This window comes from Anolis carolinensis, unplaced genomic scaffold (assembly GCF_035594765.1).
Source record: "Anolis carolinensis isolate JA03-04 unplaced genomic scaffold, rAnoCar3.1.pri scaffold_14, whole genome shotgun sequence".
Classification (NCBI taxonomy): Eukaryota; Metazoa; Chordata; class Lepidosauria; order Squamata; family Dactyloidae; genus Anolis; species Anolis carolinensis.
This window is the reverse complement of record NW_026943825.1, coordinates 16,601,943-16,627,357: the sequence shown is the minus strand read 5'-3', so window position 1 is coordinate 16,627,357 and position 25,415 is coordinate 16,601,943. Positions and strand designations below refer to the sequence as shown.

The 25,415-nt window shown below is 46.1% G+C and overlaps 2 protein-coding genes across 4 annotated transcripts in view; both read right to left on the bottom strand.

The window, feature by feature from the left end:
* Positions 1-129: 129 nt before the first annotated feature.
* Positions 130-1,829, bottom strand: LOC134294318 (uncharacterized). Its single transcript, XM_062965030.1, has 2 exons — positions 1,208-1,829; positions 130-652 (listed from the first exon to the last, which is right to left on the bottom strand). Exons 1-2 carry the CDS (start codon positions 1,827-1,829, stop codon positions 150-152), a joined length of 1,125 nt encoding a protein of 374 aa, XP_062821100.1. The 3' UTR covers positions 130-149.
* The window catches only part of atp8b2 (ATPase phospholipid transporting 8B2), a 64,977-nt gene continuing 39,691 nt past the window's right edge, over positions 130-25,415 (bottom strand). For all 3 annotated transcript variants that reach the window (XM_062965026.1, XM_062965028.1, XM_062965027.1), the window contains 15 exons: positions 25,247-25,290; positions 24,510-24,675; positions 24,156-24,344; positions 22,394-22,509; positions 20,194-20,358; positions 19,963-20,074; positions 19,729-19,834; positions 18,618-18,765; positions 17,803-17,986; positions 9,447-9,670; positions 9,213-9,296; positions 6,359-6,589; positions 4,419-4,557; positions 4,185-4,315; positions 130-3,397 (listed from right to left, as the gene is read on the bottom strand). In XM_062965026.1, the coding sequence (XP_062821096.1) occupies positions 3,110-3,397; positions 4,185-4,315; positions 4,419-4,557; positions 6,359-6,589; positions 9,213-9,296; positions 9,447-9,670; positions 17,803-17,986; positions 18,618-18,765; positions 19,729-19,834; positions 19,963-20,074; positions 20,194-20,358; positions 22,394-22,509; positions 24,156-24,344; positions 24,510-24,675; positions 25,247-25,290 (2,327 nt within the window). In that variant the 3' untranslated portion in view covers positions 130-3,109. The remainder of the gene's footprint in view (positions 3,398-4,184; positions 4,316-4,418; positions 4,558-6,358; positions 6,590-9,212; positions 9,297-9,446; positions 9,671-17,802; positions 17,987-18,617; positions 18,766-19,728; positions 19,835-19,962; positions 20,075-20,193; positions 20,359-22,393; positions 22,510-24,155; positions 24,345-24,509; positions 24,676-25,246; positions 25,291-25,415) is intronic.

Below are 25,415 nucleotides of genomic sequence, written 5' to 3'. Positions count from 1 at the left end.
AAAGAAGGGCGGAATATAAATACTGTCAATAAATAAATAAATTTTGGTGCAAGGGTGAGCACCGGCCCCATTTCCCTGCCCATTGCCGCCCCTTATATTTGCATTTTGCACACCGAAGACCACCACAGGTAGGAAAATGCACGTTCTCTTTATGTCCCATAAAACAATACAATTCTGCCAAGTATAAGAAAAAGGTGTAATAAATTATACAGAATGGTCCCGGCCTCGGCTGGACCGCCCCCGACCCACAAACAACAACAACAACGGGAATGAGAATCGTAAGACATCCTGCGGTAAACCCCCCCCCCCCCCCACACACACACACACACCGCCCCTCCGTCGGATTTTTCCTCTTTGGTATCAAAGGCGGGAGCGGGACTGGACGAGCAGGTCCAGGGCGATGGGAAGCGGAGTCCGCCTGGGAGGGTGCAGCTCCCATCGTCCCCAGCAGAATGGCCAGTGGCAAGGAAAGAAGGGGAGGCCGTGGGTCTGGTGTGGAGGCATTGGGACTGGGGATGATGGGAGCTGCAGAGGAGGAGGAAGGAAGGTGAGGAGAGGAAGGAAGGGAAGAAGGGAAGGGAGGAAGACAAAGGGAGGGAACGGAAGGAGGGAGGCAGGCAGGCAGGAAGGAAAGAAATAACAAGGGAAGCAGGCGAAGGAAAGAAGGTGGAAGGGAAGAAGGGAAGGGAAGAAGACAAAGGGAGGGAATGGAAGGATTGAAGGAGGGAGGCAGGCAGGCAGGAAGGAAAGAAATAACACAAGGGAAGCAGGAAGGAAGGGAAGCAGGAAAGAAGGAAAGAGGAAGAGACAAGGGGAAGAAGCAAAGGAAAGGAGGTGGAAGGGAAGAAAGGGGAGGAGAGGAAGGAAGGAAAGAATGAAAGAGGGGAGGAAGGAAGGATGGATGGATGGGAGGAAGGAAGGAAGGAAGGGAGGGAGCGAGGCAGAGAAAAAGGGAAAGGAAGGAGAAAAGACAAAGGGAGGGAAAGGAAGGAGTGAGGAAGGGAGGGAGGAAGGAAGAGAGGGAAAGAGAAGAGAGAGTAAGAAGAACAAAGGAGGGAATGGAAGAAGGGAAGGAATGAGGAAGGAAGGGAAGCAGGAAGGAAGGAAGGAAGGAAGGAAGGAAGGAAAAGGGAGGGAATGGAAGGAAGAAAGGAGGCAGGCAGGCAGGAAGGAAAGAAATAACAGAAGAAAGAAGGAAGGGAAGCAGGAAGGAAGGAAAGAGGAAGTGACAAGGGGAGGAAAGAGGGTGGAAGGGAAGAAAGGGAAGGAGAGGAAGGGAAGGAAGGGAAGGAAGTAAAGAATGAAAGAGGGGAGGAAGGAAGGATGGATGGGAGGGAGAAAGGGAGAGAAAAAGAAGGGAAAGGAAGGAGAAAAGACAAAGGGAGGGAAAGGAAGAAGGAAAGGAGTGAGGAAGGGAGGCAGGAAGGAAGGGAGGAAGGAAGAGAGGGAAAGAGAAGAGAGGGTAAGAAGAAAAGACAAAGGAGGGAATGGAAGAAGGGAAGGAATGAGGAAGAAGAAGAGACAAGGGGAAGGAAGGGAAAGATGGATGGATGGATGGAAGGAAGGAAGGAGGAGAGGCAAAGGGACAGAAGGGAAGAAGGAAAGAAAGAAAGGGGAGGAAAGAAGGGAGAGAGAAGGGAAGGGAAGGGGAAGGAAGGAGAAACAAAGCAAGGGAATGGAAGGGAAGGAGTGAGGAAGGGAAGAGGGAAGGAAGGGAAACGAAGAGAGGAAGGGAAGGAAGGAAGGAAGGAAGGGGACAGAGGAAAGAAAGGGAAGGGACGGAAGGGAGGGAAGAGAGGCAAAGGGCGGCAGGGACCAAGCTTCCCCATCCTGGCCACAGTCTCCCTTTCAAGGAGGCGCGGAGGCCAGAACCCGCGAGCCCAAATCCGACACGTATATAAAAATATATATTCTTTTCTCCTTCGCGTCGGGGTCCTTGACCAGGAAGATGGTCCAAAGCGGCCTGATTTCCTCTTCCTTCCCCCAAATTGTCCCCAACATCATTGTGCCGATCAAGAGAAGAAACCGGCCTCTTGCGTTTTGTGTAAACGTGGATGATTGTCCTTATAGATCTCTCTCTCTCTCTCTATCGATATAGATATATATCTAGTGTATATATATAAAAGACATATGTGGGTGATGGCAGAATCGGGGCCACCAGAACTCTGTATATATATATATATTATATATATATATCTATCTATACAGGCCGTGCCCAAGTTATAAACAAGAGGGGTTCTGTAGGTGTGTGTAACGCCAGCCCCATATATATATATATCCCTCTCACTTCCTGTCATCTCAACTGCATTGTTTTTAATTGTGAGTTGTTTGTAAGACGGCTCTTTCTAACTCAGAACAGCCTATATGTCTACATCTATGGGTCTATAGGAGATATCGTATCCTAGAACTGGGAGGGACCCCCAAAGGCCATCCAGTCCAACTCCAAGCTGCCTGCACAGGAAATACCATATGAGCGTATTTCACAGGGACCACGATGGAGAAAAATATAGTATTATAGACTTGGAAGGCCTGTATATGTGTGTATGTATGTTATATACATACACACATATATATGAGATAGATAGCGTATCCTAGACTTGGGAGGGACACCCAAAGGCCATCCAGTCCAGCCCCATTCTTAGCTTTGAGTCGAATAGATGACAGAGTGATAGACCTAAGAGAGGCCTACCTTCAGGATGTTTATAACTCGGCAATGGCTTGTATGTGTGTATCTATATACACACAGACACACACACACATATATGAGATATAGTAGCATAGATTTGGGAGGGATTCCCAAAGGCCATCCAGACCAGCCCCGCTCTTAACTGAATCATTTGTAAGTCAGATGTTTATAACTTGGGGACGGCCTGTATATCTCTATATGTATGTATAGGTTTATATATATATATCTATATAAGACCCCTTGCACACAACAGTTCAGGGTCTCCTTGGTCCAGCTCCCGGCGGGACGATCCCCGCCTTTTTCCCTCCCTTCCGGCGGTCATTCGGGGACACTGGAGTCCCGATGCGCCCGGGAGGTGATGCGCCTGTGCGGCCCACTCCGGGGCCGTGTTCCTTCGCCCATTGTCCATGCGCTTGGATGTGCTCACGCTTTGAGGGCCTTGTCTCCGCCGCTGGGGCTGCTGGTGACGCTGCCGCCTTCGCCGCCCTTCTTCTTGCGCAGGGTCTCGATCCAACTGGCGCTGGTGCGCCCGCCAAAGCTGGAGAGGGCCAGGGAGCTGAGGCGCATGTTCTTGCCGGACATGATGAGCTCCCCGAAGCCTTCCTGGTGGGAAAAGGCGTAGCCCGAGCGGCGCGACCCCGGCCGGCCCACCCGGCCCATGCACCGGTGCTGCGCCTTCTGCTTCTTGCGCACCAGCTGCGTGTAGCGCACCTGGAAGGACAGCGGGAGCAGGTGGGGGGGGGGAAGAACACTGACATTGGGAATGCTTGTCTCACTTGGCTTGGACACTGATCTTATTATTACCATAGATAGATAGCTAGAGTGATGGACCTAAGAGAGGCCAACCTTCAGGACACGATAGATAGAGGATAGATAGATACCATATAGATAGATGGTAGAGTGATAGAACTAAGAGAGGCCTACCTTCAGGTCACAATAGAAGATAAATGATAGATGGTAGAGTGATGGACCTAAGAGAGGCCTACCTTCAGGTCCCAATAGATGATAAATGATAGATATTATATAGATAGATGGTAGAGTGATAGACCTAAGAGAGGCCTACCTTCAGGTCACAATAGATGATAAATGACAGACAGCTAGTGATGGACCTAAGGGAGGCCTACCTTCTGGTCCCAATAAATAGATGACTGATAGATATTATATAGATAGATGATAGAGTGATGGACCTCAGAGAGGTCTACCTTCAGATCATGATAGATGACAGATAGATATTATATAGATGGATGCTAGACTGATGGACCTAAGAGAGGCCTACCTTCAGGTCACAATAGATGATAAATGATAGATGGTAGACTGATGGACCTAAGAGAGGCCTGTAGTCCTTTCTCTCCAGAGTGAAGCCCTCTTTGGGTTTGGACGGTGACCCCAAACACAGTCCAACCATTGCTAGTCCATATTTTACCAGCTTCTTTGTCCCCTGTTGCAACTCGTTGGGAGAGACAGGGAAAACACTAACTTGTGGGACTGATCGACTCACCGTATCTGAAAGCTCGGGCTTGAGGTCCAGCTTGAGGAATCGGAAGGCCACCACCGGCACAATGCAGACCACGGTGGTCAGCGCAATGGTCAGCCAGACGGCCGGCTGGGCCAGCGTGTTCTGAGCATTGCCTGGGAAAAGAGGGAAGGGGGATTCTCCCATCAATGCAGGCAAGAGGATTCCCCAATACAACTGAATCTCCGCTGCCCAAACAATAGAATTCCTGGGACTCACCCACAAAGCGGAACTGGTTTGGGAAGAGCTGGAAGAGCCCGTCGCTGTGCATGGCGAAGAGGATGGCGAAGTAGGCGGCCAGGCTGCCCCAGATGAAGAAGTGGTTGATGGCCGTCCAGAAGCCCGTGTCCAGGCCGATCTGGCAGGGAACAGGTGGAGCGTTAGCTGTGCCGGGTGCAAGGAAACCGCAAGAAAGCAAGCTCCTCCCTCTCTTAAGAGGACATTCGATTACATATTGAATCCTGGCTTTGCTGTTGTTGTAGCTCAGCAAGCGGCTGAGGATTTTTCTGACATTTCAGAGGACGAGGGATCTCATGGTTTTCAAAGTGAAGAGTGTGTCTGTGTCAGGAGAGAATTGCAGACCAATGTTTTGGATTCCTGTGCTCGTTCCCAGGCAACTGGGGAAAGTGAAAGCCCCAGGTCTCTTGAGAAACGGCCTTTGGCCGATGGGGAGTTTTCCCAAGAAGCCAGATTAGTCTTGAGAATGAAGGGAGTGAAAAATAGACTAACTGGACACCCTAAGAGAATCTGTGGTAAGACCTTGAGCCCCAGGTGCATTCAGCATGATCTCATGGTGTAATGAAGTACAAATTTTTGGTTTACAGATGTTATGTTTAATTGTGTGTTTGTGTTTTAAAAGGGTGAGTATTGCAGTTATTGCATCTCAGCACTCAGAGGCTGGTTGCCATGGAGAAGTAGGCGGAGCCAACTGCCGTTTAGTTGAAGAAGTGCAGAGTTTTAAAAAGGAGAGTCAGTCTGTGCTCTGATGAGGCACAGGGAAGATTGATCCTAGGTTGAGGGGATCAAGGAGACTCAATTGTTCATTTTGAGTCAGTTTAAAATAAGTTTGGTGACTTATTTAATGTAGTCTGTGTCCTGGTAAGGAACAGAGAATCTGTGATCGTATATCACAGGGGTGACTGTGGTTTAAAAGTAACAGAGAAAGAAGTTCTAACTACTTTAAGTAAAAGAAGTGACACTTTAGAGAGTTTGACTCATCTCATTCTAGCACTGTAGCTGTTAATAAAAATACCTCCAAGTGAGAAACAACATTGTAGCCACTAAGCTCTGTGCCTGAATAAACTTGTTATTGTTCTTCCAACATCTAACTGGACGCCCTAAGAGAATCTGTGGTAAGACCTTGAGCACCAGGTGCGTTTGGCATGATCTCTTGCTTTCTTGTTTATTGATTTATGTTTGAAGTACTGCTGTGGGTTTGGGTTCTCTTGATTTTATGTACTTTGCCATTTCTGGATTACTGCTATTTTGTATTTTCTATTCTGCTGATCCTTTTGGAATTGTCCTTTCCCCCTTTTCCCTGCTTGCCTCAATAAACATTTTAGATAGAACTTCTGAACTCTGGCGAGATGGGGAGATTTCACGAGAAGCCAGGTTAGGCTTGAGAACGGAGGGAGTGAAAAATAGACTAATCCACTAGAAGACCTTGAAGTCAGGTGCATTTGGCATGATCTCATGGCAACTTGGTCAGGCTTAAATTAAGGAGCACTGGCTTCATGCCTTTCAGAGGGGACAACGTTGCCATGGGATGGTCCTCCTGTCACTGCTCTCAAGTTCAGGAGACTCAAAGTGACCGTTCACGGGACACTATTGCCTTGAATGGCTTTGCCCCCCTCCCCTTGAGGTGGTGGAGAATGCGGTATATATAAAAATAGTAATAATAATAATAATAATAGGAGTAACCTAGGGGCCACCCAGTCCAACCTGCTTCTGCCATGCAGGAAAGGCACAGTCAAAGAATCACCAGCAGATGACCATCCACTCTTTGAAATAATAATAATAATAATAATAATAATAATAATAATAATAATAATAATAATAGGAGCAACCCAGGAAAACTTTCAGAAAACTTTCAGGAAAAGCACAAATCAACCCCCCCCCCCTCGAGGGGGTGGAGATTGAGAAAGCGGTGCAGGGCCCACCTGGACGCTGACCACGATGACCAGGGCGGTGGCCACGGTGACGGCAAAGGACTGGTAGTCGGCCAGGAGGTCGTCGTCGGCGAAGACCCCGTAGGGGAGGAAGAACATGAAGACGGAGGTGAAGATGCCCTGCGCGATGCAGATGAAGAACTCCCGCTTGTTGAAGAGCAGGTTCAGCTGCCCCGGCTCGTACAGCTTGGGGTACTCCAGGCTGCGCTGCTCGGGCACGTCCTGCACACAGGGAAGAGCATCACCAAAACATCATCTCATCTCATCTAAAATATGTTATAAAATAATGCAATGCAGTGCAATGCAATAGGGCTTTATGGGCGCTTCCGGAACGTGGCTCCCCAAGACGCCCAGAGCACGCCCAAGCAACAAACTTAAACACAGCATCGGCAAAATATAATACAATACAATACAATATAATATAATATATAAAATAAAATAATGCAATGCAATGCAATAGGACTTTGTGGAGGATTCTGGAAAGTAGCTTTTAAGGGCTCTCAGAGCACACCCAAATGGCAGGCTTAAAAAGACCTTCGGCAAAATACAATATAATAATAGTATTAAAATAGTATAAAATATAATAATAGTATAAAAATATAAAACAATGTCATGCAATGCAATACAATAGGGCTTTGTGGGGGATTATGGAAGACTCTCGGGGCTTACCCAAAAACAGGCTTAAACAGAGCATCAACATAATATCTATCTATCTATATAATAAAAGTGAAATCGGAGTATGTATCAGCGTTTTGATTGGCCTGGCGGAATATGTGCTCGCGTTTTGATTGGCCGCCACTATCCCAGGCCACTGAGACCAACAGGAATGACGGATCTGCACCAAACTTGACACACTTCATCCCCACGATGCACTTTATGACCTGCTGCCATTTGGGGGAGGATGGACCACAGATGATGGGATTTGCAGTACTTTCAAACACTTGAACTCCCACAGACTACTGCAATGCCCACCAATGAGAGAAATGGACCAAACTTGGCACACAGAGCCCCTCTGGCCCCCTTTACGTCCTGATGTATATTGGGGCAGGATGGACCAAGGATGATGGAATTTGCAGTACCTTCCCTCACTTCTTGAGACCACAGCAACTGCCACAAATCACAGAACTGAACCAAACCAGGCACACATATCCCAAATGACACACTTCACATGCTGCAGCAGTTTGACGGAGGGTGGACCAAGGATTATGGGATTTGCAGTACCTTCATCCAATTCACCTCCCACAAACCACTGTGATGCCCATGAATGACAAAACTGGATCAAACTTGACACGCAGGTGCAGGGTAGCCCACTTTACATCCTGGTGCAGTTTGGGGAGGAGGGACCGTGGATGATGGGACTTACACTATCTTCACTTACTTCCTGGGACTACTGTGACCCCCACCAATGACTGATCAAGACCAAACTTGGCACATAGAGCCACCATGGCCCACTCTACATCTTGGTGAGATTTGAAAGAGCTTGGACCTTGGATGATGGGACTTGCAGTATATTCATTCACTTCCTGAGACCACTGTCACCCCCATCAATGTCTCATCAAGACCAAACTTCAAACAGAGAACACCCATGACTCACTCTACACCCAGGTGCAGTTTGGAGGATGATGGACCATGGACGATGGGACTTCCAATACCTTCACTCACTTCCTGAGAGCACCGCGACCCACACAAATGACTGATCAAGACCAAACATGGTACATAGAGCCCTCATGACCTATTCTACATACTGGCTCTGTTTGGAGGGGGATGGACACTGGACTTGCATATGGGAGTTGGAGCTCACCCGCACCCACTGAACCCAGCTGACATTGGATATAGGCTACACTTGGAACACAAGCAAACAATGCCTTTCTCAAATGACCCGGGCATCGCCGGGTCTCCAAGCTAGTAATATAATATAATAAAAAAATAATGCAGTGCAATGCAATGTAATTGGGCTTGGTGAGGGATTCTGGAAAGTGACTTTTCAAGGCTCTCAGAGCATGCCCAAAAATAGGCTTAAACAGAGCATCAGCAAAATATAATATAATATTAAAAAATAATGCAATGCAATGCAAGGTTCAAATCCTGCTCAGCCCTTGTGGGGAAGTCACATTCGCTCAGCCTCAGACTCTAAACAAGCAAGACATACTATATATACTCGAGTATAAGCCTAGATTTTCAGCCCTTTTTTAGGACTGAAAAAAAACCCTCCTCGGCTTATACTTGGGTGAGGGTCCTGGTGGGTTTATATTCAGGTTGGCTTATACTCAAGTATATATGGTATATTTATTATTTTTCTCTATTATTATTGGTATTGTTACATTTATTATTTTACTCTATTAATTATTATTATTACATTTATTATTTTACTCTATTAATTATTATTATTACATGTATTATTTTACTCTATTGTTACTTTTACATTTATTTTATTCTATTTTATTATTAATAATACATTTATTATTTTACTGAATTTATTATTATTATTATTTATTTCACTCTATTATTAAAAGGATGCATAAGCACATTTAAATTGAAGAAGATGAAAATAATGATTTAATCAGAGTGGAACAGTCATATCTCAAATTACAGTTTGATGTAAAGATTCAAAAACATTTAAACTATTGATGCCTCAAAGTAATGTAATTTTATTAGTATCTTGGCTTATACTAGAGTCAATGTTTTCCCAGTTTTTTGGGGGTTTTTGTGGTAAAATTAGGTGCCTCTGCTTATTATTGGGTCAGCTTATAGTCAAGTATATACGGTAATTTGGGGCGGGGGGGGGGGAGATAGGAAATAAGCCTCAGCCCTGAGGACAAGGAGGCCCATGATCCCCGGGACTGACCTGGTCAAAGACCCCCATGGCAAGCACAGGCAGCGAGGTGTAGACGATGTTGTAGAGCGTGATGAAGTACTGGTCGTAGACGGTCTGTGGACGGAAGGAAGGAAGAGGCATTCTTAGCTTTTTCATTTTGTCCATGCTCATGGTTTCCTCCTTTCTGTTGAAATTCGGCCCCGAGCTGTTGCAGTGGAAGGGGCGGCTGAGTGCGGAGAGCACTGCGTGGCCCGGGTTGCTCACCTGAGCGGAGAACCCGCAGAAGAACCCAAACCAGAAGTGCACCATGGTGAAGGCAAAGTTCTTGTAGAAGAAGTAGCAGAGGAACTTGCACATGCGCAGGTAGGACCACCGCCCGTGGACCAGGAGCAGCCGCTGCAGGAACTTGAACTGGGAGAAGGAGTAGTCCGAGGCCAGCACCGCCTGGATGCCCTCCTGCCCACTGATGCCCACCCCGATGTGGGCCGCTGGGCGGGAAAGAGGACACAGAATGATCGTCAGTATTGTCATCCTCCTCCTCATCATCATTATTAGCATTATTATCATTATGGTTGGGTTGCTGGGTGTATGTTCCAGTAGCATCTCTGGTTGGCTTAGTCTGCATTGCCTATCATGTTCTTGAGCGGTTATTATTTGTGTTAGGAACATGAACCTCACTGCAGACTAATCCAACCAGAAACGTCAGCCATATCAGAACACATGATGGACCAATCCGGACACAGCCTATTATTGAACACTGAAATGCTGGACCACCTTGACAACCATCATGTTTGACTATAGATACTAGATCAGTGATGGCCAACCTATGACACGCGTGTCAGCACTGACACGCCTAGTCATTTTTGCTGATACGCTACCGCATGCAGATTGATTGGATGACTAATGTCTTTTGTGGCCAAATGTGGTGTGATTTGGTCCAGTGGTTTTGTTGTTTACTCCATGGGAATTATGCATATTACACACACACACATAATCATTCTATTATTATTCGATTATTATTGTAGTATATTATTATATTATTACTATAATATAATATTATATTATATAATATTATATTCTGGGCCTGAATATATTGCACAAGATTTCCCTAGCCTAAAATGATACATTTTAATATATTGGTTTTATGGTTCCCGTCCCCTTGATCTGGTCATGTAAGTGTGATTTATTGTTATAATTGTATTGTTTTACTTTTTTAATAATGTGTATTATGTTGTTATGTAATGTTTGTGTTTGCTTTTATGACTGTAATCCGCCCTGAGTCCCATCCGGGAGATGGGGCGGTATATAAATAAAGTTTTATTATTATTATTATTATTATTATTATTATTATTATTATTATATTATTATTATATTATTCATTATTCATGACTACATTGAAACTACAATAGAGAGAAATCAGTGTGGAAATTGCAAGAGGTACCATAGATTGTTGTACATGGAAATAATGGTAGCAAATAGTTTTTGATTTATTAAATACAGTTATATATTACAATTATATATTTTTGTTGTTTAAACTATATATATTGTGAAATTATGGTTTTTTCTCTCGAAGTGACACACCACCCAAGTCATGCTAGGTTTTTTTGGTGAATTTTGACACACCAAGTGCAAAAGGTTGCCCATCATTGTACTAGATAGATGATAGAGTGATAGACCTAAGAGAGGTCTACCTTCAAGTCCCAATAGATAGATGACAAATAGATTCTAGATAGATAGATGATAGACCTAAGAGAGGCCTACCTTCAAGTCCCAATAGATAGATGACAGATTCTAGATAGATAGATGATAGAGTGATAGACCTAAGAGAGGCCTACCTTCAAGTCCCAATAGATAATGACAGATAGATTCTAGATAGATAGATAGATAGATAGATAGATTGTTATGATTGAGCCTCGTGGCTCTGTTTCTGACAGGCGTGGGCGTAAGACTCCTCGAGAGTCGGATACTCTCGAGGAGCGAGAGAGAAAAAGACTGCGAGACATATTTGCAGCACCCTCTGACGAAGAGTCTTTCGAAGGGTTCACGGAGAGAATGGAGGAAGGGCTGGTTAGCTCAGAGGAGGATGAGATGGATTGGACTCGGGTAAGGGAGGAATTGGGGGCCACTGGCCATGATGGGGCAGAAGATGAATGGGGACCTTCAGGATTAGACCCATGGCGTAGCTGGAGGGATGGGACGGGATCCACAGCTGGAGATGCTGTTGGGCGTAGTCAGAGGTGTTCCAGCTCTGACGAGGAAAGTGATGAGGAAACGCCCGGGTTAAGGAGGGCAGCTGACAGTGATGAAGATTTGTAACTGGCATAAAATGGGGCTTGGGAGCAATTGCAAATTGCGTCGGGCAAGGTAATCTGGGCAAACGCTTGGGATTCGTGTGTGTGTGTGGGACGCTTCCCTGAAGACTTGTGTACTTTCCTGTGCTGAGACGTAAGTTGATTGGAATCCAGGGTCAGACGGCGGGAGGGATTGTGTGGGCATTTGTTTGTGCAAACCTGTGCTTACTCTTATTAGCTTGACCTTCCGTCGTCTTCCTGACGGACGCCATCTCCTGCTTTGAGAACTCGGACTGAACTGACCACGGCTTGTCTTCCCCCCTTCTTGGACTTGGAAAAACTACAAACGTCTGCTTCTGGCTTTGATCTACGGAACGGAACTGGTCTACTCTACTGCTAAAATCCCTGGCTGCGTCTGCTCGTGTTGGAGATCCTGTCTGCTGTGTGTGTGTGTGGGAGCGACGCAAGTTACTCTAAACTCAGTGTTGGCAGCAGAGAGGAATCTGCTGCCAATTAGTTGCATTCCTTGTATCTTTTGTTCCTTGCCTTTCGTTTTGTTTATACCCAGGCTGAAGAAAGCAGTTTGTTTTTACCCGGATTAAACTCCGGTTTAATCCGGTTTATCTTTTGAACATTTACTTTTGCCCCTTTTTGCTCCTAAAGGCAAAAAATTGCCTGGCCCTTGTGTTTTACGGGCATTTTTGAGTTCTGTAATCTAATAAACTCTGTTACTTTGAATCTTGTGGCGTTCTGTCCTTGACAGATTGCCCGACGCCCATAAAAGGTTTATTGCAGCAATAAACCCGTCAGGAAGACGATGGATGAGTTAAGGGTCAAATTAGACCAATTGCAAACGGCCTTTACCGTTAGCCAAACCGCTCATGCCGTGAAAGGACATGTTTTGACTCCTGAACGCTTTGACGGAACCAGGTGCCAGTTGCCAACCTTTTTGGCACAAGTGGAGCTTTATTTTTCTCAGCTCAGTGCTCACGCGTATCCTACAGACACTAGCAAAGTGGCCTTTATTTTGAGTTTGTTGACCGGTCCCGCAGGACAATGGGCCACTAATTTAATTTTGGGAAATGACCCAGTCAAGGACAATTTGAATAATTTCAAAAAGTTGTTAACTGATACTTTTGGGGATCCTCTCCGCACGGAGAACGCTGGGTGGGCTCTGTATCGGTTGAAACAGGGAAAGGGGACTGTTTTGGATTACTTAAATAAGTTTAACCTGTATCGCCACCAGCTGGATTGGGGGGAAAATGCATTCATGCTTTTATTTACTGCCGGGTTAAGTGATATGCTCCAGGATGAATTAGCACGCTTGGAGCCGGCTGAAAGCTGGGACGCCTTAGTAGCTAAGGTGCTGCGTTTAGACGCAAGGTTCGAGGCTCGTAAACATTCAAAAGCAATGTGTGCGCCACCCATGCATGTAACCAGGGCACCTGTGGTGATGGGGGAAGAGCCCATGGAGCTTGGGGTCTTTAAAAAGCTGTCTACAGAGGAAAAGAGCCGTAGGAGGCAGCTGGGCTTGTGTTTGTACTGTGGGAATGCTGGGCATTTTGCCAAAAGTTGTAATGTGAAACCTTCCCAGCTTTCGGGAAAAGGCCAGCCCTAGTGCGACGTGAGTCCAACGCACTAGGGCTCCTCAAGCAGTCAACTGAGGGGAGGAAGCATGTTTTCGTACCCATTACATTATCTGTTGGGGGAAGGGAACTTGTTTCCACTTTGGCACTGCTGGACTCAGGAGCCACGGTCTCTTATGTAGATATTGAGTTTGCTAAGAAGCATGGCATTCCTAAGGTGCGCAAGGCATGCGACGTGTGGGTGGAAGGAGCAGATGGGAGACTGCTGGAGACTGGGGTGGTTAACCAGGAAACCTCGGCAGTAACGTGGGAGGTGCAGGGAGTAACGGGAACGTTTGTGTGGGATATTACGAGCTTGCCTAGATATGATGTGATCCTGGGGATGGATTGGCTAGCTGTAGTAAACCCACAAGTAGATTGGGCAACACGTAAAGTGATTTTAAAGAGGCAGGATTGTTGCACTCTAAATGTTACTCATTCTGATATGGAGGGAGTGCCAGCTGAGTATGGGGAGTTCTCTGATGTATTTTGTAAAAAAGAAGCGGACAAATTACCACCGCACAGGCCATATGATTGCGCCATCAAGTTGGCAGAAGGTGCGAAACTGCCAGCAGGGAGGCTGTATGCCTTGACTGTACCGGAAAGGCAAGCTTTGCGGGAGTTTCTAGATGAAAATTTAGCCAAGGGGTTTATTCGCCCATCTAGTTCTCCAACTGCGGCACCAGTATTCTTTGTAGCCAAAAAGACTGGGGAACTTAGGCTGGTCTGCGACTATCGGATCCTAAACAAATACACCATTCGGGATAGGTACCCGCTCCCTTTAATCTCGGAACTGTTATCAAGGGTGCAAGGGGCTAAGGTCTTTACCAAGCTTGACCTGCGGGGGGCCTATAATTTAATCCGTATACGGGAAGGGGATGAATGGAAGACGGCATTTAACACGTGTTTCGGATGCCACGAGTTCCGAGTCATGCCTTTTGGGCTTTGTAATGCTCCTGCGGTCTTCCAGAGGTTCATGAACGATGTGTTCAGGGACCTAATTGACCAATTTTTAGTGATTTATTTGGATGATATCTTGATTTTTTCTAAGGACGAGAAAGAACATCGTCAACATGTTAAGCAGGTTCTGCACCGACTGCGGGCTAATGGGCTTTTCGCCAAGGCTTCCAAGTGCGTCTTTCATGTGCCTGAAGTGGAGTTCCTAGGTCATGTAGTGTCAGGTAGGGAACTTAAAATGGACCCACATAAGGTTGACGCCGTCAACTCATGGCAGGAGCTGAAGACTAAGAAGGATGTACAAAGGTTCTTAGGTTTCGCTAATTACTACCGGGAGTTTATTCCGAATTTTGCAAAGCTCACGGTACCTTTGACGCAGCTTCTGCGCAAGAAACAGCCATTTGTGTGGGGGCGGGAAGCTCACGAGGCATTTCTACAACTTAAGTCTAGTTTTCAATCGGACAACATACTAACCCATCCTGATGTTGACAAACCGTTCGTGGTAGAAGCGGACGCTTCTAGCTACGCGTTGGGGGCTGTATTGTCTCAGAAGGATTCCTCAGGGACCTTGCGTCCCTGTGGATTTTACTCGCGGCAACTAACACCCTTCGAGCAGAACTATACCATATGGGAGAAGGAGTTGTTGGCGATTAAGGTGGCGTTTGAGGTGTGGCGGCACTGGCTTGAAGGGGCACGGCACCAGATCGTGGTCAGGTCTGATCATAAGAACTTAGAGCACTTGCAAACAGCAAAGAAGTTAAACCAGCGTCAAATCCGCTGGGCTTTGTTTTTCTCCAGGTTTAACTTCAAGGTGCAGTTCGTGGAGGGGAAGGCAAACTTGCGGGCCGATGCTTTATCCCGCAAGCCAGAATTTAAGACCAATGAGCAGGTAGTATGTCAGACCATCTTGCCTACTGCCTCGCTGTGTGTTGTAGATAATGAGCTCGGGTTACATGACCAGATCCTTGAGGCTCAGAAAGATGATGTGTGGACTCAGGAGCAACTGATGTTGCTCTCAGCAGGTAACCGTACCATACTGCCGCATCTCCAAGATCAAGACGGGGTATTGGTGCGTAGGGGGCAGGTTTACGTACCAGTGGGGGCCCTCAGGTTGGAGGTGATTAGAGCCCACCATGACGAACCCATGGCTGGACACTTTGGCAGGTTCAAGACCGTACAGCTTATCACCAGGAGCTACTGGTGGCCAAAGATGCGGCAAGACATTCTGCGCTTTTGTGACAGCTGCGCCGTTTGCCAGCAAAGTAAGACGCCTGTTGGGCGCCCTAGAGGGTTGTTGTCGTCTTTACCTGTTCCGGAGAGGCCATGGCAAATCATTTCCATGGATTTCATTTCAGATTTGCCTAAGTCTGGGGGTTATACTTGTATTTGGGTGGTGGTGGATTTATTTAGTAAACTGGCTCATTTTATTCCTTGTTCAACCATTCCGGCGGCCCCTACGTTGGCCTTACTATTTACAAAGCACATCTATCGCTTGCACGGAGCACCCGAGGTGATTATTTCCGATAGGGCTCCGCAATTTGTGTCACGCTTTTGGAAACACTTCCATGAGTGCTTGGGGACTAAGTTAAACGTGTCGTCCGCCTTCCATCCGCAAACGGATGGACAGTCGGAACGGGTTAATGGGCTCTTAGAGCAGTATTTGCGTTGTTTTTGTTTAGATCAACCCACGGCTTGGGTGAAGTGGTTACCGGTGGCGGAATTTGCTTACAACAATGCGGTGCACACGTCTAGTCAGCATACGCCGTTTGAGCTTACTTATGGCTTTCACCCACGGGGAGGTGTGGCGCCGTCGACCAATGTGGTCTCTTCGGACCCTGTGTACCGTTCTACGGAAATGGCTGCATTGCATGATGTTGCCCGTCGCTTACTGTTGGAAGCTAAGGCAACGCAGAAGACTCAGGCTGACCGCCACAGGCAGGCAGGGGAGGAGTTGGAAGAAGGGGATTTGGTGTGGTTATCTTCCAAACATATTAAACAGGCTGGGGGAAAGTTTGCGCCTCGGTATTTGGGTCCCTTTCCTATCGTTAAAAAGATTTCTTCTGTTGCGTTTCGTTTGCGTTTACCGTCTAGTTTAAAGGTCCATCCAGTCTTTCATCGTTCGCTGTTGAAACTTGATACCTCTAGTCGTCGTGGTGCTATAGCGGAGGGTATCACTGCCACTTCTCCGCCATCGGGGGAGGAGGCCTTTGTGAGAGGGGATAGTGTTATGATTGAGCCTCGTGGCTCTGTTTCTGACAGGCGTGGGCGTAAGACTCCTCGAGAGTCGGATACTCTCGAGGAGCGAGAGAGAAAAAGACTGCGAGACATATTTGCAGCACCCTCTGACGAAGAGTCTTTCGAAGGGTTCACGGAGAGAATGGAGGAAGGGCTGGTTAGCTCAGAGGAGGATGAGATGGATTGGACTCGGGTAAGGGAGGAATTGGGGGCCACTGGCCATGATGGGGCAGAAGATGAATGGGGACCTTCAGGATTAGACCCATGGCGTAGCTGGAGGGATGGGACGGGATCCACAGCTGGAGATGCTGTTGGGCGTAGTCAGAGGTGTTCCAGCTCTGACGAGGAAAGTGATGAGGAAACGCCCGGGTTAAGGAGGGCAGCTGACAGTGATGAAGATTTGTAACTGGCATAAAATGGGGCTTGGGAGCAATTGCAAATTGCGTCGGGCAAGGTAATCTGGGCAAACGCTTGGGATTCGTGTGTGTGTGTGGGACGCTTCCCTGAAGACTTGTGTACTTTCCTGTGCTGAGACGTAAGTTGATTGGAATCCAGGGTCAGACGGCGGGAGGGATTGTGTGGGCATTTGTTTGTGCAAACCTGTGCTTACTCTTATTAGCTTGACCTTCCGTCGTCTTCCTGACGGACGCCATCTCCTGCTTTGAGAACTCGGACTGAACTGACCACGGCTTGTCTTCCCCCCTTCTTGGACTTGGAAAAACTACAAACGTCTGCTTCTGGCTTTGATCTACGGAACGGAACTGGTCTACTCTACTGCTAAAATCCCTGGCTGCGTCTGCTCGTGTTGGAGATCCTGTCTGCTGTGTGTGTGTGTGGGAGCGACGCAAGTTACTCTAAACTCAGTGTTGGCAGCAGAGAGGAATCTGCTGCCAATTAGTTGCATTCCTTGTATCTTTTGTTCCTTGCCTTTCGTTTTGTTTATACCCAGGCTGAAGAAAGCAGTTTGTTTTTACCCGGATTAAACTCCGGTTTAATCCGGTTTATCTTTTGAACATTTACTTTTGCCCCTTTTTGCTCCTAAAGGCAAAAAATTGCCTGGCCCTTGTGTTTTACGGGCATTTTTGAGTTCTGTAATCTAATAAACTCTGTTACTTTGAATCTTGTGGCGTTCTGTCCTTGACATAGATAGATAGAGTAATAGACCTAAGAGAGGCCTACCTTCAAGTCCCAATAGATAGATGAAAGATAGATACTAGATAGATAGATGATAGAGTGATCAATAAGAAGCACATGGACAATTTCAACAAAAAGGAGGAAACCATGAGCACAAACAAAATGAAAAAGCTAAGAATGTCTATAAAAACAGAAGATGGATTGATGTATGGGTTGGTGCTCTATTTTTATGAAAGCTTGCCATGAAGTTTATCTGATCCATAAACTCACTGATAAAGATCTCCTGTGTCTAGTGAGTAATTGGAACTCAGGGACCAGAGATTTATTATCTGCTATCTGGCGAAAAGGAAAACAGGATCTGGGTAATTTCAGACTCACTCTTGATCATGCTGACATCGTTGGCCCCGTCCCCGATGGCCAGGGTGACGGCCTTCTTGTGCTTCTTAACCAGCTCCACCACCTGGGCCTTCTGCAGGGGGGTCACCCGGCAGCAGATGACCGCTTTGCAGGCGCAGGCCGTCTCCAGGAACTCCAGCTCCATGTCCGCCTCCAGCGCATGCGCCTGTGCCGAGAGGGACACACAAAAGAGTTACTTTTCGGGGATGGATATGCCTCGAACCCCAGAGCACAAACAAGGTAACAAGTGAAGAGACACAAAGTCATTGCTTAATATCACCATGATATCATCTGCCAGGAAGTTTACTTTTATCTCCTCTTCACCTATTTTATACCCCTCTATTCATACACTATTCCTCACTCTATCTATTAAATCTGCTATTTCTAAGACAAATAATCCACCATGATATCATCTGCAAAAAGGTTTGCTTTTATCTCCTCTTCCGCTATTTTATACCCCTCTATTTGTATACTATTCCTCAAAGCGGCTATGTCTCTATTATTAGTATTATAATGTATTATTATTACTATTATTATTAAATATAAACAATATCAGTGTTAAAAACCACAGCCCCCCCCCCCAACTTGATCTTTTTGTACTTTTAAATGCTCTGTTGTTTTGGGGAAATTTCCCTAACATGGGCCGTGTTTTCCAACAGAGAGGGTCAGGCTAGATGACTTCTTGAAGCCCCGCCAGATGCTACAATTGCACCATTCTCTACTGCTGGGCAACTTTATGGCAGAGTGGGCATTCACCCGAGGACGGCCAAATTCCTGGACGCCTGTCCCTTGCTTACCAGGCTGTGGCCATTGATGACCAGGGCGTACTCTCCAGCTACGGCTTCCAGGACGGAGGTCAGTTTCAAGGCCGAGAGCTTTTCCTGGAAGGCAAAGCCGTTGCCCAGGCTGCGCGAAGAGGAGTCCATCAGCTTCTCCCTGGCCTTCCTGCAGAAATGAGGGAGAATTTCGTATCAGGAGCCAAACGGAAACATCGAGCTTTCCTTTGGGTCCGGGAAGATCGACACAGCCCAAGGTTCTGACCATTTTGTGGGCAAATGGGAAACCTATTGTGTAGTGGCATGGGATGTCTAATCTTGACATCCCATATAGATATCCACCCTTCTTTCTGTTGGTGGTACTGAAATTTGTTAATGTGGGATTTGTGTATTGATAGTGTTTAAGTGTAATTTGTGTCTTGCCTGTATTGCAACTGATTGCATCATCCAGGATGTGTCATAGTGTGGAAAGAGTTAATTGCTAAGAAGCTGTGTTGACCTTGATGTGGCTGGAACTAGGGAGTATCCAGACACAAGTGTGTATGCTTATTGATTGCATCAGTTCAGTTCTGAGTTCAGTCGAGATCTGTCTGCTTAGGAGTTGAGTTCTGTCTGCCTTGAGTTTGAGTCCTGTGTTCATCTGTCGTCTGTTTGTGTTGTTACAGTAAAACTTTGTAAATAGTTTTACCATCGTCTCTGAGTGTCTCTTCGTTCTGTGCTCCACTGATTCCATCCAACTACTGCTGTGCTGCTAATATTTATTTATTTATTTATTTACAGCATTTATATTCCACCCTTCTCACCCCGAAGGGGACTCAGGGTGGATCACATTACACATATAGGCAAACATTAAATGCCTTTTAACATAGAACAAAGACAAACAAACATAGGCTCCGAGCGGGCCTCGAACTCATGACCTCCTGGTCAGAGTGATTCATTGCAGTTAATTGCAGCTGGCTTGCTCTCCCACCTGCACCACAGCCCTGACAAACTCTGACAAAATTGACGTGTGCCTCCCAAATAATAGTCTCTTAGAATCAAATAAATTGGTGGGCATCAGATTAGGGTAAATAGGATAATAATAATAATAATAATAATAATAATAATAATAATAATAGGGATGCAGGCTCACCGCAGCTCCTGCCGCACCTCCAGAACGGTGTGGCCGGTGATGAGGAAGACCTCGGCCATTTCGTCCGTCAGCATCTTGCAGGAGTATCCGATGTTGACCGCCGTCTCTGCGGAAGGAAAGAGAGGCAAAGTCCAGGGTCCCAATGGGGCTGGACTGCAGCTCCCATCGTCCTGGTCGTGGAGCCAATGGGAGGGACAGGGGTCCCTCAACACGCCCGAGAGGAGGGAGGCCCACCTTGCTTGTCCCCCGTCAAGACCCAGATCTTGATGTTGGCCAGCGTCAGCAGCGCAATGGTCTCTGGGACGCCCTGCTGCAGCTTGTCTTCGATGGCCGTGGCGCCCAACAACTGGAGAGGAAAACGAGACAAAAGGAGCGTCTGCACTGGGGCGTCAATGCGGTTTGAGCTCCCTGCGATGGGATTGTGGGAGTTGTAAGGCCCCAAGGGCTGGACTGTGCGATGCCTACCACCATCTCGTTCTCCACTTCTTCGTACAGCTGGGCCAGCCTCTCTTCGCGCCCTTCGCTGGAGGCACTGGCCCTTTGCAGGCGCTTGGCCCATTCGGAGTAATAGCCGTCCTCCAGGTCGCGGTAGGCCAGCACCAGCGTCCGGAGACCCTCCCCGGCATATTCCTGGGAGAGAGCGGGAAAGAGAAGGTGGATGCTGGGAAATGCACTTCCCCCAAAAAAGCCACTCGTCCCAAATGCCCTGCAGCGCAAAGCATTCCCATTCAAAGCGAAGGCCAAGTGGCCTTTCCCCATTGACTCAATGATCACTTTGCAACACGATTACTTTTGTCCCTGGGTTAGAAATTTATTTATTTTATTTATTTATTTCTATCATTTCTACCCCGCCCTTCTCACCCGCAGGGACTCAGGGAGGCTTACAGACTGGCAATTTATGCCAATGCACCATAGTACAATAAAATAAATATTAAAACTGTTAAAACATTTATAATATACAATATACAAAATTTAAAATAGTGCAAAGTGCTTATGCCATTCGTCCACCAGACCTTGTACAAAATCTTTATTCCAGACCAAGTCGAAGCCAGTAAAGACTTATCATTTCAAAGAAATGTCATTTCCTCATTTTCTCATGGGGAAACACATGGGAAACGTTTATTAAGCTGCAAACGCTTTGTTTCTGCAGTCTGCAGAATGAGCAAGAAGGTAAGGCGGTAGTGGCAGAGCGGGAATGGTGTCAAGAGAGGGCGGCCAAAAGTGTTTGGCGCCAGTCGACGTCACAACTTACTGTTTTAATACTGCTGTTTCCATTTTGTTTTTATTTTGTTTTTAGACTGTGAATTGTTCATTTTATGTAAATTTATTTTAACTGTGTTGTTGGGCTTTGAGGATGTGAGCTGCCCCGAGTCCCCTAGGGGAGATGGTGGCGGGATATAAAAATAAAGTTGTTATTATTATAATATTATTATTAAATGACATTAAATGTCTGTGGGCCTTAGTCAGGGGGCCCTGTTGTAGCTCAGCTAGCGGCTGAGGATTTTTCCGATATTTCAGAGGACAAGGGGTTTGGTGGGTTTCAAAGTGACCTGTCTGTCAGTGTTAGGAGAGTATTGCAGCCTGATGAGGCTGATGTTTTGGATTCCTGTGCTCATTCCCAGGCAACCGGGGAAAGTGAAAGCCCCAGGTCTCTTGAGAAACGGCCTTTGGCCGATGGGGAGTTTTCCTAAGAAGCCAGATTATTCTTGAGAATGAAGGGAGTGAAAAATAGACTAACTAGACACCCTAAGAAAATCTGTGGTAAGACCTTGAGCACCAGGTGCATTCGGCATGATCTCATGGTGTAATGAAGTACAAATTTTTGGTTTACAGATGTTATGTTTAATTGTGTGTTTGTGTTTTAAAAGGGTGAGTATTGCAGTTATTGCATCTCAGCACTCAGAGGCTGGTTGCCATGGAGAAGTAGGTGGAGCCAACTGCCATTTAGTTGAAGAAGTGCAGAGTTTAAAAAAGGAGAGTCAGTCTGTGCTCTGATGAGGCACAGGGAAGATTGATCCTAGGTTGAGGGGATCAAGGAGACTCAATTGTTCATTTTTGAGTCGGTTTAAAATAAGTTTCGTGACTTATTTAATAGACTACATTCCTGGTAAGGAACACAGAATCTGTGATCGTATATCACAGGGGTGACTGCGGTTTAAAAGTAGCAGAGAAAGACGTTCTAACTACTTTAAGTAAAAGAAGTGACACTTTAGAGTTTGACTCATCTCATTCTAGTATTGTAACTGTTAATAAAAATACCTCCAAGTGAGAAACAACATTGTAACCACTAAGCTCTATGCCTGAATAAACTTGTTATTGTTCTTCCAACATCTAAGCCTCTGTCACATATATTATAAACCAAATTACGCTACAATCTAAAGTGAATAAGAAGAAGAAGAAAAAAAGTAGGTCTCCTCCCTGAGTCTTTGGTGGTTGCATCCTTACAAAGTGGTGGCAGTCGTCATTAGCTCTTCACACATGGCTACTTGGTTGGGCTTAAATTGAGTGGTGTTGGCGTCATGCCTCTGGGAAGAGACAACGTTGCCATGTGGGATGGCTCTCCTGTCTGTCTCTGCTCTCAAGCTCATGATTCAATTATCCTCACATTTCCTACTCTGGTCCATGCCTTTGTCTGGGTGGTGGGCCATTGCAGCCCTCGACTCACATTCAGGTGGTCGGTGGTGACGTTGTACATCTCCTGGTTCCCCGGATGGAGCCTCTCCAGCAAAATGGTGTCGGCACCTTTGCAGTAGAGGCGGATCTGGCCCTCGTGGTTCCGCACTGGAGGAGGGAGGAGGAGAAGGGGAAAGGAAAGAAGAATCAGAGAGGAAGAAGGCATGGATTTCTCCAGCCACGGAACCCACCATCTGCATTTTCCCCAAAAGGTTGTTCCAGGCAACCATGTTGGGCCTGACTGTACAAGGAATTTACCGTATATACTCGAAGATAAGCCGAGTTTTTCAGCCCTTATTTATGAGCTGAAAAAGCCTCCCTCGGCTTATAATCGAGTCAAGGTCAAGGCTGGCAACGGAGCCTGCAGGCTATTGCTTGCAACATGTGATCTATTTCTCTCTTCTCCTCCCTTGTCAGTGTTTTCTTTTGCAAAGCCTCCCTCGCTCTTAATCAAGGGAATGTTTTGCAAAGAGAGACACCCTTGCAAGTCAGGAAGAAGAAATATATATATTCATTAATCTTATGAAAGCATTTTCCCCTGAAATATTTGTTAAACTCTCCTACAGATATATAGGCATTAGCCCTTTGCAAGCTTTTGCAATCTCTAAGTACCTTTATATGTGTATCTATCTATATACATTAATTTTATATTAGGGCTTAAAATATTGTAGGGGAAATGCACACACACAAACATAGAGAGAGGGGTGGATTTGCAAACGTTTCAGGGTAAATGCATATGTGAAATTAGTATCTATAATTATAGATCTATATCTAGCTCTGCATTGTTTATATAAGCATTGAATATTTGCCTGTTACTATGTTGGAAGCCGGCCTGAGTCCCCATGGGGAGATAGGGTGGGATCCAAATGAAGTTTTATTGTTGTTGTTGTTGTTGTTGTTGTTGTTGTTATTATTATTATTATTATTATTATTATTAGGTTATTGTTGATACCATATTGTTTTTGTTGCCCCTACTTTTCCACTTATAGAGCTAGTTTATTGTTTTTCTTTGAAATACTGTAAATATTCAAAAACATTTAACGTACTGATGCCTCGATTAATGAAATTTTATTGGTATTTTTTTTATTTTGAAATTTACCTGTAGCTGCTGCATTTCCCACCCTCGGTTTATACTCAAGTCAATAAGTTATCCCAGTTTTTTGTGGTAAAATTAGGTGCCTCGGCTTATATTTGGGTCGGCTTATACTCGAGTATATACGGTGTGTGTGTGTATATATATATATATATCTATATCTATATCTATATATCAACTTTAACTCAGTGAATATTTGTATGTATGTATGTACGCGGTGGTGTAAGTATGTAGGCAACGATATATTTTTCTGACCAGGGCTCCGAATTCCAGAGACCACTGCAACACCCACGAATGTCGGGCCTGGACCAAACTTGGCATTCAGACCCCCCATGACCCATTTTACATCCTGGTGTGGTTTGTGGGAGGATGGACCATGGATGATGGGATTTGAAGCAACCCAAAGTTTACTATTATTTTATTATGACACAGCAAACAAGATAGACATGCTGGATTTCGTATCACAAAATCACAAGTCGAACACTTCCCAAGTGTCTAGGACTGTGTGATGTATTTTCGGATGATGCGCACAGATCCCAGCAGGGTGGCCTTCTGCAGTTGGCAGATCGTAATTTTGTCAATGTCTATTATTATTATTATTATTATTATTATTATTATTATTATTATTATCATCCTCCCTGTCCTTTGCTTCCCCGCTCACCGATGACGGACATGCGCTTGCGGACGTTGTTGAAGTCCAAGATGGCGAGGAGCTGGTAGGTGACGGGGCGGCCCAGTTCCTGCACCGTGATGGTCTTTGGGGTCCGGCCCCGGAACACGAAGCCAAAGTTGCGGGCGGCCGTCACCAGTGCCCCTTCGTCCGGAGACTGGGCTTTGTAGTACAGCTCCCCTTGGAAGGAAGGAAGGAAGGAAAGAAAGAAAAAAAATTCTCTCTGAATCCTGAAGTCACATCCTCAGGCCTGGGCAAACTTCGGCCCTCCAGGTGTTTGGACTTCCACAATTCCTAAATTCCTAATTCCAAACACCCCTGTGCAAAGAATCAAGCGGTCCCAACCTGGGTTCTTCTCTTCGGACATGACGGTGTGGCAGAGGGAGAGCAGGCGGAAGAACTCGTGGACCTGGGGGTCGCCCAGCTTGACCGCTTCCAAAAGGCCCGTGTCCCAAAAGGTGAAGGTGGGGTCTGCCAGCGGGTTGAAGGAGAAGTCCACCGGTTCCGCCTTCTGGGAAAGGGGGACGAAACAACGGGGTGACAGCGTAACTCACTGGAAACTTGACCATACTAGAATCAAGAACTTGGTATCAGAAACAGGAGACCGACCTCTTTTAGCAACGTTATCTCCTCTGAAAGGTCTGGAAGCAAGCCACTTAATTTAAGCCCTACAAGCCACCCATGACATCATGCCTCACACACCTGGGTTTTTGAGCTTTATCTCAGAGCCTCTGAGAATACTAGTTTGTCGGCTTTTCACACCCTGTGTTCTCAGATCTAATCTCTTCTCCATGGAAAACTCCTCATCTTCCCAAGGCCGTTTCTCTAAGAAACGGGGACTTTTAATTTTCCCCTGTTGCCCAGGAATGAGCTGAAGAATCCAAAACACCAGCTTCATCTGCCTGCAACTCCTTCCGATCACTCACAGACTTTTCCCTTTGAAACCCATCATACCCAGCAGACTCGTCCCCTGAAGAGTCAGAAAAATCCTCTGTTGCTTGTCAGACTACAACACTTTCTAAGCTCTGATTGTTCGTCTGATTTGCCTAAAGGCCTCCCAGACCTCCCCCTCCACTTCCTACCTCTCCAAGCTCTACTTTGTATCCCAGGACATCCAAAACATCACCTGTAAAACAAGAAAGAGGGAGAATTACAGCATAGGAGAAGGAAAACGTTATATTGACTAAAAAAACTATGCAGAGATTGGGGAAGTCTTCCACCTAGAGACCAAGGATGGTATTGCAATATTTA